General features: G+C 38.1%; 1 protein-coding gene across 1 annotated transcript in view; it reads right to left on the bottom strand.

Annotated features, from left to right (window-relative positions):
• Positions 1 to 2,065: 2,065 nt before the first annotated feature.
• MTA3 (metastasis associated 1 family member 3) overlaps positions 2,066 to 14,143 on the bottom strand; it is a 138,466-nt gene continuing 126,388 nt past the window's right edge. Inside the window, exon 19 of the mRNA XM_059829796.1 lies at positions 2,066 to 2,201. Within this exon, the coding sequence (XP_059685779.1) occupies positions 2,066 to 2,201 (136 nt within the window). The remainder of the gene's footprint in view (positions 2,202 to 14,143) is intronic.

Raw genomic sequence — 14,143 nt, 5'->3', positions numbered from 1 at the left:
AAAAGAAATAACTTGAGCACAAGCTTAATAAGGCAGGGTAAAAAATCCACCACCTTACAGCTAACACTTTGAAAATGAGTCTGCTGTGTGTGATTTCACTGATGCCTGAGGGAGACAAAGCTCTTTCTGTTCATGTTTTTCATACTTTCAGTCAAACAGATTGCTGAATAATCATGTTTCCTTTATTTTAATGGGTGAGGAAGCTGTTATACAGAAGGTGTTTCCATATGTCGTAGTTAGTAAAGGCAATTCTTACTAATAAGAATAGGTTGTCTCTGCTCAGTTAGCTGATGAAAAGCCCTCCTGTTGTGAGGAAAAAGCATATTCTGTGGCTGGAAGAGACTCCTAGGGCTGCACACTTCAGTGGCTACTCGAAAGAACTGTAAGCAGCTGAGTCCCAGGTCTTCTCCAATTGAGTCCAAATCAGTGATATTCACTAGGGTGCTCAGGGCACTAGAAGCACTTCATGTCATAATCTCTCCTTCATATTCATCCTTTTCTTGCTGGTGAAGGACAGTGGACAAGACCTGGATCCATGACTCCAGCAAGTCCCTTCAGGAGGTCAAGGTGCCTTCTTTTTTGAAGAAGCATCTGGGTCACTGTCTCAAGAGCTCAAAATCCTACACAGATAGTATGACTAGTTATAGGCTGAGATCACAGATGTTCTTTCAGGCTGAAACCGTAAATCGTATGGCAGGGTGGATAATTTTGGGGGGATCACCCAGAAGTATAAGACACCACTTACATCTTTGTCTTTCTAATCACAGAGCTAAGTGCACATTCAGAACTGGATGAAAGCCTCACATCTATACTATACTGTTAGAGCCACCTAGTAAAGAGATAGAGAAAAAAGTCTTGAAGCTCACCTCAGCTTACCATGATGTGTTCAGATGTCTGACCACCTCTTAAAAAGCCATACGGAGACCAACCCTATTGAAGAACACAACTTGCCTCAGATAATCAACATATCCAACTAGGTTTACACAGCAGTGCTACACGCTGGTTGCCTCCTGATTTTGAAGTAGGGCAGAGACTGTTCACCTGTAAGTACCTGAGTAGAAAAAAGACCTGCCTCTGTTGCCATTCCCACTTTCAGGGGGACTGACAGTTTCCTACAAGTAGTTTCAAAAGGCACATCATCTCTCCATGGTAAGTATCCACCTGTAGGCCTTAAAATTATGAATTTCACAGCATTCTGCAAGACATCTTTTTATCCAGACATATCAAAATGTAGAAATTATTTTGTGGAGAGACATTTCTAGTAGGAAATACTCTATTTCTTCATGTTTTCCTGGGAATGGCATTCTGCTGGTTTTCACTATTCAGAATAGGCTTCAAGAAATGCAAAAAATACCCAAAGAAATAGGTGGATGCTTGCAAATATATAGACAATGGGACCAGTTCCTACACATGCAACTAGTCCAGCTGGATGTTCACTGCCACACATAAAGCTTTCCAGGATTTTAACCAAAGCTAGTATTGCCAGCATTTTGAAAATTGGCCACTAATTATGGGCACTTCCTAATTAGGTCTAAGTTTCAGAACTGCTAAACAACCCATTATCCTCATTTCAGGGTCTGGATGCTCAGCCGTTCAGAAAATCAAATCCAAAGTGACTCAAGCCAATACTGAAAAATACGAACAAAGTTTGCAGCTGTTTTTGAAAATGCAAGCCCCTCAAGGCTAAATCCTGCTTTAAAGACACTGCAATGGTTTTGAAAGCTGCATATTTATGTATCAAGCCACTATAAGGCATAGACAAATGTGGCGGGTGGACTCTGCATCCATACTCCTTCAGTGTGGTCAGTGGAAACATTCCCTCCCTGACCAGCCAACGCTGATGACTGGGAATGGAGGGAATAGCAGGGCAATCCAGGATAGGCCTGCACAATGAACCAGAAGTAGCCCTTGAAGAGATGAGGGAAAACAAGGGCTGCTGTTGGATCCTGCCCAGAACACAGAAACCAGTCACAATCTGTCTCGAAGATGTGGAAGGTCCTGTTGCATCTGCATTCACAATTGAACATGATTCTGACATGATTATGGTGCTGATGCTGTTATATCTTCAGTGCATGATGGTTCCTGGCTCTGTTTGTGCCTGCCTATTGTTCATGAGAGACTTCGTCTTTGCAATGATCGGAGAACAAGGTGTTCTGGAAGCTCTTTTCAGCTGTGATCTGGTGAACTTCTTACGGATTTTTCTGTAAGGAGGAAGGAGGAAAGGAGGGAAAGAAGAGAGAGACAACAGAAGAGATAAATCTCAGTCTTTAACAGAAGACTGTTCAAGAGCCAGTACCAAACATAACAAATACTCTTACCAGAGCAGGAGTGCTAGTTCATGGAAAAGAGACTTGCAGTCAACAAGAGTGAGCCCTGTCCATCAACTGATGATTCACAGTTGTCTCCAAGTAGTAACTGATAATTGCTCAGTGAAGAGTTGGTGTTAGACAATATTTGGACAATAACATTTAATTATATGAAATCTTGGGCCACAACGCTCAAATGGTGACTCCTCACATGTGATATCAATACAGAAATGAAAGACCACAGAAGACCGAACCTCATTAGCACTCAAGTGAATGTGTTACCTCTTTAAAAGTGATGGACTGGGAGCAATTGTTGTTATTCGTGCTGTATCGATTCTGCAGATAACGCATGAAACGAATCTCTGGGCTTTTTGTACTAGTGCTTTTCAGGTGCAGTAAATTCACTTTAATTTTAGACTTTTAGGTGATAAATCAAACATATTAACTACAGGCAGCCATGTTGTTTGTATTGTAATCTTATACATCCAAGGATAGTTAATTCTGAAACAAAAAACTTTGTAATCTTCCAACTGCTCTGTCTCTCTACTATTATAAATCAATAACCACAATGCTGAGTGTATCCAGGGTAAAGTATCAGAAAACACAGAAATTATTACACACATAGAGTATGTCAAGAACCATCTTCATTAGCACACTCCTGAATATTAGATGTTACTGGAAAATTACCTATATTCTGAATTCACTCAAGTAGAGAATCCCAGCTTTCGTTTAGGTAGTTTTATAAATTACAGAGATTTTGAGCTTATGGAAATGAATTAAACCAAACTGGCGCCTCTAACACTAAATGAGACCTGACTTTCTAATTCAAACGTTCCAAGCTGAAAATGTGACCTGACTACAAACTACAGGTTGATGATGTGTCTACCTGTATCAAGGCTTTGAGATGGTAACTCAAGAAGTGATTTGTCCCTTTCATCTTAATTGGCTGTTAACTCTGAAACTGAAAAATGGTGGCACGCGACATTGAAAATATAGGATCAGTTTAAAATAAATTCTATTGAATACCAAAATAATACTTTGCATATTAAATTTCAAACACGTATTTAGTTACTGGTTGAGTATTCCCCAGGAATGAAAGCTTCCAGTTGAATAACTAGGCCACAGAAGAGAACATAATTGAAGACAAAACAAAAAGCCAAAAATCAGGAGACTATGCTGTGCTCTTAGAGGTTAAAGGGAGCCTGAAAAACACATCTATTTTGGTTAATATATTTAAAAGGTGGAGAGAAGTATTCATTTTAGCTGCCTGAAAACAGGCTGTCATCAACATCTCATGGCCTGGAATACCAAATTAGGATTTAGCATCATTCAGTAATAAGCACAACAGCAGAAAAGGAAAGGAACCACCAGAAAGTTAAGTTCAGGTTTTTCACACAATCCCACAGAGACACAAACTTATGGTTTGAGTACTTACTTTACATGGTCATTTTAAATCAGGCCTAAAAAGATACTCAACTGATTGACAAGATACCTTCCAGAATGGTAAAATCGTAAAAATGTAATCTGAGACTGGTAGAAACACATATTTCTAAAATAGTATGACAGCTAGGCTTTGTAAATTCACGTGAATAGACAATAGCTGTTACCCAGACTGATTATTAATGGGGATCGTTCCACCAAAAGCTTACAGAACTGGATCACTTTTGATATATTTGTTTGCAAAACTTTGTATTTAGGTACAGAACGAATGTGGTCATTAATCATTTGAGAAGCCCATGGTTTACAAAAATGTTAGATAATAGTTTGCCCTTCTGAATTTTTAATATGGAAACTCCATAAACTGCAAAGAAGTTCCTACTAACGAAAGCAATTTGCAGCTGACACTACATAGGAGGACAGTAAAGTATTTGTGATTACAATTTGTGATTATTGTGTAAGGACAGTAAAGTCAAAAGATGTAGTTATTCTCATTAAATACTGGTTCAAAACTAGCATGAAAAAAAGAATAAAATAGGAGGAGTCATCAGCATTACATCAAGCAAACCACAAAATGAGTCAACTCTTCACTTAGTATAAATTGAAGTAGCTCTATATCGGCTGTCAGAAGAACTAATCTAGTATGCACTCTAAAAAGAAAATCCAGTACTTCTATTTAAACAGGATTGTGAAAATGCTTCCAGAAATTAGCTTTCTGGGATATAGCCTTTCAGAAACAAAATTGGAAGAATGGAAATTTCCACTGACTTCATTAAATGTAATATTTAAACAATCATTTCACTAAAAGCCAAAACTGTTCTTTTTACTGCAAAAAATATAGAGGGTGGAGGGAACTGATTCTTTACGCTGAAGAATTTAGCATCTAAATACAGCCAAGCTTTTTGAGAGGCACTGATCAGGTTTTATAATGCTGCAGAGTTTTCTTTAAGACTTAAACAGCAGGTTGTAATAGTAGCTGATGAAAGACGGGAAATTCAAAGATAAGGTTGTCAGTTGCCCTTTCCCTCTGAGCACTTCAACACACTCTCCTCCCTCCCCCAACAATACAGTGAATTAAGGGCAGAGTCACCTTTAATGTTCAATTTCCTGTCCCTTTTTCAGTTAATACTAGACATATGTTTTAATTACATAAAGCTTTTATTCGGTGATGGCAAGTAAATGGCTTTAACATCTGTAGCATTGATAACACTTGTTATGAAAGAGTAATTGCCATTTTCCCCTGCTTTTTCCTTTGACTTTTGCAGTAGTGGTTGAAGTATGATATGTTACAGACTTCATTTGAAATGCGAATTAAAAAGTACTTTAAAGCCTTTGCATTGTATTTCTAGTCCTCCTGAGATCAAAGGTATGAGAATGAATCAAACTTTTAATATGTGATTGGTATATGAAGCCCACTGTGCTCATTTTTATGTCAAATGTGATGCACTGCTGCTAATGTAGGAATAAAACAAATTCTTTATGTCTGCATGATACTTTAATTAGTAACTACAGATAAAGGTACGTAAGACCCCTGGCACCTATTCAGGGAAATACGGAAATGTACGTAAGTACCACACACTATTAAGACATATCTTCTCTTTGCAAGTTTCATACGCAGACTGGAACCTACTGGGTAGAAATAGTAGTTAGGCTGTATAAGGCATTTATGCCATGCTTAAATTTAATCAGGCAAACAATTTCAATGAACCAACCCTTTCTCATGATCTAAGTGAATTCCATGTAAGTAACCATCTGGTGAAGTTAAGCACAATCCTATATAATCTGTTATGTGCAGATTTCTCAGGAATGCGATACAAATTTCTCATTTGTAAAAGCTGAGTCAAATCTCTCTGCTCTAATTATGCCATGCATTAAGACAGCAGCAATTTAAAAATTGAATAAAATAAAGAAAGGTGACCTTCAGTTGATGTTAGTCAAGAATGTGTTTTGCAAGCCTTTTCTAATAGGAGTTAAAGGCATTACTTGCTTTAGCTCTGTTGATATCGGACATATGTGTCTGTTACTGCTTCTATATATAAACTGCTGTGCATCAGTCTTGCCTCCTCTGCATTAGACTCAGAGTTGTGATGACTAGAGTGACTTTGGTCTATTCAGCTACACTAACAGTACTTAAGAAGTAATACTAAATAAATTCAAGTTATGGCAGAAGTTTTTACTGTGAGAGAAATTAATCGCATGTAAAGGCCTGCTGAAATTTTAGCAGATGACAAACCTTCTTCTGAAAGCAAATGGAAGGAAACAAACATTTTCCTATGAAGGGAAATCACCCCCAACACACACACACACACACTTTTGAGATGTCCTAATTCTTCTTGAATACCAAGGTCCAGAAGTGCTTTTGATGCCCTGTTTCCACTAAAAATATATTAAGGACCTAATACAAACCTGGCTACAGAGTTTTAAGCTGAAGGGCATAGTATTATGTTTCATGCTCTACCTAAATTAATTTGATATTTTTGCCCGAGTCTTTCTTAGACTGATGCCATTTGAGCAACATCCTTGTATACAAAGACCTAGTGCTGTGGAAATGTACTGCTACCCAGTTGTTGCTGGTAGCACAAGGAATATGCACAGGTCGGCAGCAGGCATAAGAGAACTGATCCCCTGGACAATCACAGCTGAAATTCCACCTAATCTCTAGATTGTGGTGAAGTATTCTGGTATGACTTGCCAATTGTAAACAGCAACTTAAATGCGCCAGGTGCACGAAACACTGCCAAGCCTGGAAGAAGGTGGAGTTTTAGACATTAACTACAGCAAGGCAGGATTTTGCATTCTGGCACAAGTTTTATGTGAAACTTGCAATCAGCCTAACCATCGAGATATTCAGAGAGAAATACTAAACTAAAGAAGTCTTCTAGACAAAGGTTTTTCTGAAATTGCTGCTGCTTCAGGGCAATGTAAATTTTATGCAATGTAAATTTTCAGTGCAAGCTCAAGGCCATTAGCAAAAACAACTATTAAAAAAATAACCGTCATTCCTTGGGGGTTATTAGACCTAATTATCACTCATTTCCCTGAGGGCTTCTTGTATCCAGAGGTACACTGTAACTATTCAGTGGATTAAATTACAAGAGGGGGCACTATCTTAGGAGGCTGATAGGCTTTCTATTAATTTCAACAGGCGTTTAGACAAAGTGAAAGGCCAAAATGTGTGCAAAATGCTGAGTCTGCTCAAAGAGAATTTAACTGGGATGAAGCTGTAGTCACAGATCCTTAGAAACCTGACAGGTTATAGAGAGACTGAAAGACTCACAGCGCTTCCTACATTTTTACCTGTGTGGAAAGGAGAAGTATTTTATTTAACTGTCTATTTGGCTTGCTGGTTTAGACATCCTATTTTTTTTAACCTTTAGCACTTTGAGGTTAAGCTTACCCATATTCCATTGCCATTTTAATCTAACCTCAAAATGACAGAAACTAGGAGAAATATATCTGGAAGGCAGAAGTGTGTTGACACCGATATGCCTTTTAAAAATAACATTGTGAAATGTTCATTTATAAAACAAAAGTGTTTTAATAAGCATTGGGCTACTGGAAAGCAGTTGCCATGAGCCACTTAGTTGCATTATAAAACTCATACAGATGGCAGATAGAGTGGTACAACCTTTATAAGATTAAAGAGGTGCTGCTGTAGACATGCCAACATCATTTAAATGTTTTAAGAGCTAGTCTTATTTTTTTCCTCCTAGCGAGGAAATGTTTTCCTTTGCTGGTGCTTATCTTCCAATCTGGTATCAATATTTACAGAGTAGAATTGTTCTCTATGAACAATAATTTACAGACACACCAGTTACAAATGATGGTGTCAGATCTTTCTAAGCAGCTTAATACAGTATTTTCAACTATCACACCACCTTGAGAGCTTCACTGATGTTTTGTGTTTCAGAGCAACAGCTTATAGCTATTATGTGTGTGTATATATATATAAAGCAATAAATGTTTTTTGAGCGTTTTCTTTACTGGGCGGAAAAATCCAGGTCAAGTGTTCAAAGCACAGACTTCTAGGACTGTGTCATGCCTGACCTGTTGCATGGCATAAGCCACCTCTATGTCTCTTTCTACCTGCTGCTGATTTAAAATCTACTCAGATCAAAATCTCCTCAGAGCAGAAACTGTCTCATTGTGCACATTTTTAGAGTGCCTAGAACAACAGGAACCTTACCCATTATTGAAATGATTTATATCCAGTTTCACTGCAAAAAACTGGCATGGCTTTTGGAAAAATCACCTCGTTTGACAGATTTTTCCATGCTTTCATTTCCCCTGAAAATGGCATATTTGATTAATATTGTCAAGTGGCTTAGGATGCTAGGAGAGAAGGGATTAAAGAAATGCAAAGTCTTATTCTCAGCATTACTATTAATTTTTCAGTTGAATGCTGGAACTGAGAAAAACTTTTAATCCCTAAGAAACATTGTAAGTAGATGCTGTCATACAGCAGTCATCACATGATGACTAAATCTAAATCTTAACCATCAGCAATGAAATTATCCTCCCAGTTCATCTGTGAGCTTGGTACTTACCACCAAGAGACTAAAGTTACCTACTGCAGATGGCTAGGACAAAAACGATTACACATCTGTTTCGGTGCAACACTGACTTCTCGCCGAAGCCAGCAGCACGGGGGCCCTCCCAGACTGCTCTGTGGTAGCCAGTTGAAAAAAAAACCCCTTGATCTAGTTGGTAGGAGTGATGGATGCCACAGAGCTCAACATGGATTAAGTAGCTCAGGACTTGCCCTGAATCTTGAGTGGAGCTTTATTAACTCAGCAGTGACATTATCTCACTTTACACACCACACAGCAGTGACTATGGTGGAGGCATGCTCAGAGCCATGTTCCTCAGGCACGTTTTTCCCTCGAAGAAGGGAGAAAGGCCTGTCTTTGGATTCATGGCGTTTCACTACAGTGTCCAGCTTCATAGAGGGGATTAGACCTAGCAAAGGTAGCTCGACAGAATGGGTAAGAAGTAAATTATTCATACTTCTTAAAATAAAACAATGGCTCAGGCTTCAACAGACTTGTAACCTGAGCGATGGGACAGCTGCTCTGCACCTTATCTGAAATTCATTAGCCTCTCTGTAGTTACCATCGACTTCAAACATTTTAAGGCATGAAGCCTGCTGTATTAAAGAAAGAGTTGCTTAATCTCTCCTCCCCATGAATGCACACACAAGATCACGGCAAATTTGTCAATACGTAGGCACCCTGGGAATCCAAGGAGCCAGAAAAAGCCTTCTACAGCTCACAGGCACAAACGCCAGAAGATCTCAAAGCAACTCCTTCATTATTCCTAACTATATGAGCAGGGTGTGGGTGAATTCCTACACTACATAACTTTATACTCTACCAACAGGAATTTTCATTACCATCTAGTTAGTCTGCAGAAGGATGGCCACTCTGTATATTGATTAAACATCACCCGCTGTTAGATGAAAATATTACCCACATGGCAGCATATATTTTTTCATGAGACAGGCAAGAAATTGGAGAGAAGATGCATCAGAGCTGGCTAAGAGTGGAATGCAATATTGCTTTCAACTACTCCTCAAACATCTTGCATATTAATTCACAATTCCAGTGTTATTCCAGACTTTAAGATGACAAAAATGTTCAGAATATACAACTTCTGTTTCTCGCCTTGGGCCACAAACATTAAGTGCCATTTCCTCAGCAACATTAAATACCGTGTTGAAAATTTTCAAAAATATTGTGTTAACTAAATATGCTTATCTAAGTCCAAGATAACAGAAAACTTTCCATTATATGCTCCATAGGGGGAAAAAAAAAAAAGATCATTTACTTTTGTTGCTGTTTCCAACTTTGACACACTTCAAACACCTCATCTTAACTACTGTAGTATTTTATTTATTAGGAGAACTGTTTCAACACAAAACATTTTGTATGGCTTTTTATTAGTATTTTTCTTTCTTTCTTTCTTTCTTTCCTTATCTTGTTTGATTACTTCAGGGTAGATTTCATCTGAGATTTTTGGCCTGGACACTGTTTTTACAGTATTACAGCTTATAATATTACCCGAGGCTCAAAAAATTGACAATATTTTTCTCCTTATCAATTATGCATATACTTTTCCTGGAATAATATATGTATCAACAGAGTATATCAGGATAAGCTTCTTGGCATTCTGGCTACTTGCAATTAAGCAAGGGCTGAAAATCAAAATTAATCATTCTTACCAGAAGCAGTTGGAGAGCAAAAGTTCCCTCCCAAAACCGTCCCCTGGGGCTCTGCTCCACACCATCAATCTCTTGCATAATCTGCACTTACTCTTCACACAAAACCTCCAGTGCAGACTATGGATTAGAAATCTGTACTGTGGCATCAACAGAGGAAAGCTTTGCCACAGAATGATTTGATGCTAATTTCTAAGGTCGGCTTCATTTCAAAGACTGGATTTTCACCTTTTTTTTCATATTCGTGTTACCAAGTTCATTTCTGCCACTCATCCTGCTCTCCACTTTTATGGCCAGCACTTTTCCTGTCAGTATCTCATAGTGCTTGCTGGATTGCTTAATTAAAAACTGCACAGCATCCTTAAGACTAGGTATACATCAGTATTATTCAAGTTTACAGACAAAAACGTGGAACTACTCAGAGGTTAAATGACTTGTCTGGTGTCTCACATCAAGCAACAAAGGCAACGTAGGAATTTTAAAGTGCGGATCTGTGCTTCTTCCACTAGAACACCACTTCTGTTTTATTTTGTCAAGTAAATATTTTAGCCTCTATCTGTAGCACAAGTAAGGAAAACAATCAGCCACATCTCCTTAGATGTTTGACAAGAACTGATAGTTATCTCTGTGATTGGCTTTCACAGTCATTATGTTCTCTTCAGTTTTTTACATTTAAAATGCCTATGTAGTTACTTAGCCAAGCTTTTTCACAAAAAGAGACCAACTAACATTTGTTTTTCCACAGCCTTACTTACATTAATGCCAGAGGGTCACGCATTTAAAAGATCTTAATGAATTAAAAAAAAAAACTATCAGAGGAAAATAATAAAAATAAATTATTAAATACATACACTGAAATATAGACTAGCTCAGAATTAAGTCCTCTATCTGTAATTTAAATTAAGAATCCAATACAGGACAACTTATAAATGAAAGTTAGTGGGCAGTCTGTGTGAATTTTAAGACTGTAAGGATCACTGACATTATATTTTTGAACAAATTCACCAGAGTACAGTTTTATCATCATCTTTGCTATTTAACTTTAGCAACAGTGTGTTCACCACATAACTTACCTACTTTCTATATCTACATGCACATAATTGCTGTGTATTTCTCTGCCTTCAGAAGAAATAATTCTTAACCCTGTGTCCAGTTTCTACTAATTACTATTGCTCACATGGCACAGAAATTTTAAAAAGGGAAAAAGATCTCTTAAGACTGATATTGTGCAGTGTTTGAGAATTACAATCATCAATACCTAAGATTTAACGTGATAAACCTCCGTGGTTTAGGCATAGGAATGGTGAGAGTAGACTAATTTTAGTCCTAAACTAGTGTTACTCTAGCCATGCTATAGGTAACAATTGTATAATTAATCTTGTCTTTATGCAGAAGACTATGCTGGTCTGATAAGTTAGCATTTTTATTGTTATTTTACATGTTTCCCAAGACTTCAAAAGAGAAATTGGCTTCCTATATAAAGATGCTTCTTTATAGAAAAATTTCTTCTTGTTCAAAACCAAATTGGTTTTAACTCCCACAGTAGAAGGCAACCAAATATTACAAGACAACACATTCCCACTGGGAATGTGGATTTAGGAAAAAGCTGAGCAGCAAGCTAACAAAAAGCTAAGCCCTAAGACCTTCAGTTAAAACATCCTGTAAAGAGGCTTGGGTTCAGCTACATCAAATCCTCTGCACAAACACAAAAGACAGCTTCTGAAGGAAAGACTTTTGAAATGGCCAACCATACTGCAGGAAATTCAAAATTTGTCAAGAGCTGCAAGAAAACAGGTTAAAACAATTGCATGACATCCCAATTTAACATCTGGCATATAAGGTGTATTACTCACTAGATGTACCCTAGCTGACCGACCAGTCAGTTGGAGTCAGGCATGCATTTAAAAGCTTTGCTGAATTGGGTCTGGAAGGTCTAACAAAGTGAATGAGGTTTATGGAAAAGTTAAGTATTTATACAGGAGCTTCTCCACCAAAATCTGTGTTTAAGACAATCCTTAATGCATTTATTATCATCCCCGTGTTTCATTTGTTTGGGTTTTTTTCCCCAAGTTTCCCAAGACAACCAAATTTTGCAAAAAATCTCATTTCAGAAATTATATTTCCCTTCCCAAATATGAAATGCTCTGGCTACTTCTGCAACTACTCTCTGAATGTGAAATTACTTTTGTCAAGGGGAGCGGAGAAGATTGCAAGTGGTTGAGTAACACCTCTAAATGTGTCACTGCTCTTTAGCCGAGTCATGTGAATTAACCACAGTCAAGCTCCTACCTAAGACACAATTGCAAAATATACTTTGGTATCTAAGCCACCGCAGAGAGGCAGCATATTTGAATTTCTGCTCACAACCAGGTAGGATCAGACAAGATCATTTTACAAGATCCAACGGTGTGACTTTTCAGGCAGCAGTAACTAGGTCATTTACAACCATCTGTTCTTAGCCTCAGTCTCCCTGTGGTCATCACCCAAGCTGTGCACTAATTAATTTTCACCTGCTAATCAGTGGAGACACCTCTGAAACTAACAAATCACCCCATTTCAGTCAGCAGATTCTGGACTTCTGTGGGTGGCATTTCCATGAGATTTTACTACCAATAAAAGTAAAATGTTTTCTCTGAAAGAAGATCCCCTGTAAGACTTCTGACCTGCTCCGTGTACAACAGCCCTGTGAAAGAATAAAGTACTCTTCATCTGATTCTTCACACAAAGAAAAGCGGGTACATCGACAATTGCCTCCAAATCTTCAACAAAGAAAGTATTTAGGCACCTTGTTAATTTTGATATGAGGAGTTAGGCATGTAAATGCTTGGAGATACGGACTTAAAAGACCTGCTGGAGGTCTCAAGGGAAGTCTGTGAGGCAGCAGGGAACCGAATCACATTCTCCCAAGTCCTAGGTAAGCACTCCAACCACTGCAATATCTTCCCCTTCCCATGTAGCTTTAAACAGGGCGAGTAGCTTACTACAATGTCACTGAAACTTCAACTTGAAACTGTGAGAAGATTAATACATAGCTCCAAACTGGAATGGTTTTATTTCATTTGTTCTGAAGACTGACAAAGCAAAACTCTTAATATCATATGCTCTTCAAACCTACCCACTCTAACTAATGGCACAACTTACACTGAACTTTGGGGTTTGTTACGTACATGTTTTCTATGTATGTATCTGTTACTCCATTTATAAGTTAAAAAAAAAAAAAAACACATTCTTCAAATGAGTTGATTTTAGCTTCATGGAATGATCCTGCTTTTAAAAACAAACTTTTGCATTACCATAGTAGTGTTACCATGACTTTAGGTATCATAAAATGAGCCAGAGGAAAAACTCATGTAGATAAATAGTGAAAGAAAGTATCTGTAGGTCCATGAAAACTGCTCAATGAGAAACAAATGGCAAGAGATTATGATCTAGTTTCTATACCACTGGTTGTGATTCTGTATCACAGCACATCAGCTAGAGCTCAGAGAAGTACGATTTATAAGGTGTGAACAGTGCGTGGCATTCATGAATAATCCACACTAAATAAGGTGAAAATAATAGCTCATAGAAACTAATAGACTATGGATTTTTCACTCGTATATAACAACTCTGAGCAGTAGCCAGCCAAGTAGGACTGCTCCTGAATTGTAGCAAGGACAGTTCCTCCCCAGATTCCCAATGTGCAGTATTGCCACAGTGACTGGAAATGGTTGTCAGCTCACCTGTACTCAGCTGCAGCCAATCAGTAAGATATTTGCAATCCTATCAAGGAGGATTAGATATAATTCTAAGGGATATATTCTGTAATCCTTGCTTTTCAAGATGTATGCCAACTATATAATACAGCAGAAGTAAAGGAACCAGAAAATTACATCCCTAGAGGCTGATTTTTTGGTTAGAGGGTAGTAGCTGGTGCATCACATTCTCAGGCTTGCAGCTGATGCTCCAAGGGTGCAGCCAGGTGTCTTCATGCAGTCGGTTACAGGGTCAGGGTCTTATGGCCACAGTGCCATGCAGGTAAGAAATGAAAATGCACTGTGCTCTGGATCCAAGTATGGTGAAGTTCAAAACCAGGATCCCAATTAAAATCAAATTGCCTCCCCTTTATGAAAAGCAGAGGTCATCCCTGAGTGTATATTAAAAATACTTTTTTGGGTGCAGAAGTTTTTTTGCACAACTGAAA

Source organism: Gavia stellata, chromosome 2 (assembly GCF_030936135.1).
Source record: "Gavia stellata isolate bGavSte3 chromosome 2, bGavSte3.hap2, whole genome shotgun sequence".
In the NCBI taxonomy this organism is placed as follows: domain Eukaryota; kingdom Metazoa; phylum Chordata; class Aves; order Gaviiformes; family Gaviidae; genus Gavia; species Gavia stellata.
This window is presented reverse-complemented; position numbering and strand designations above follow the sequence as displayed.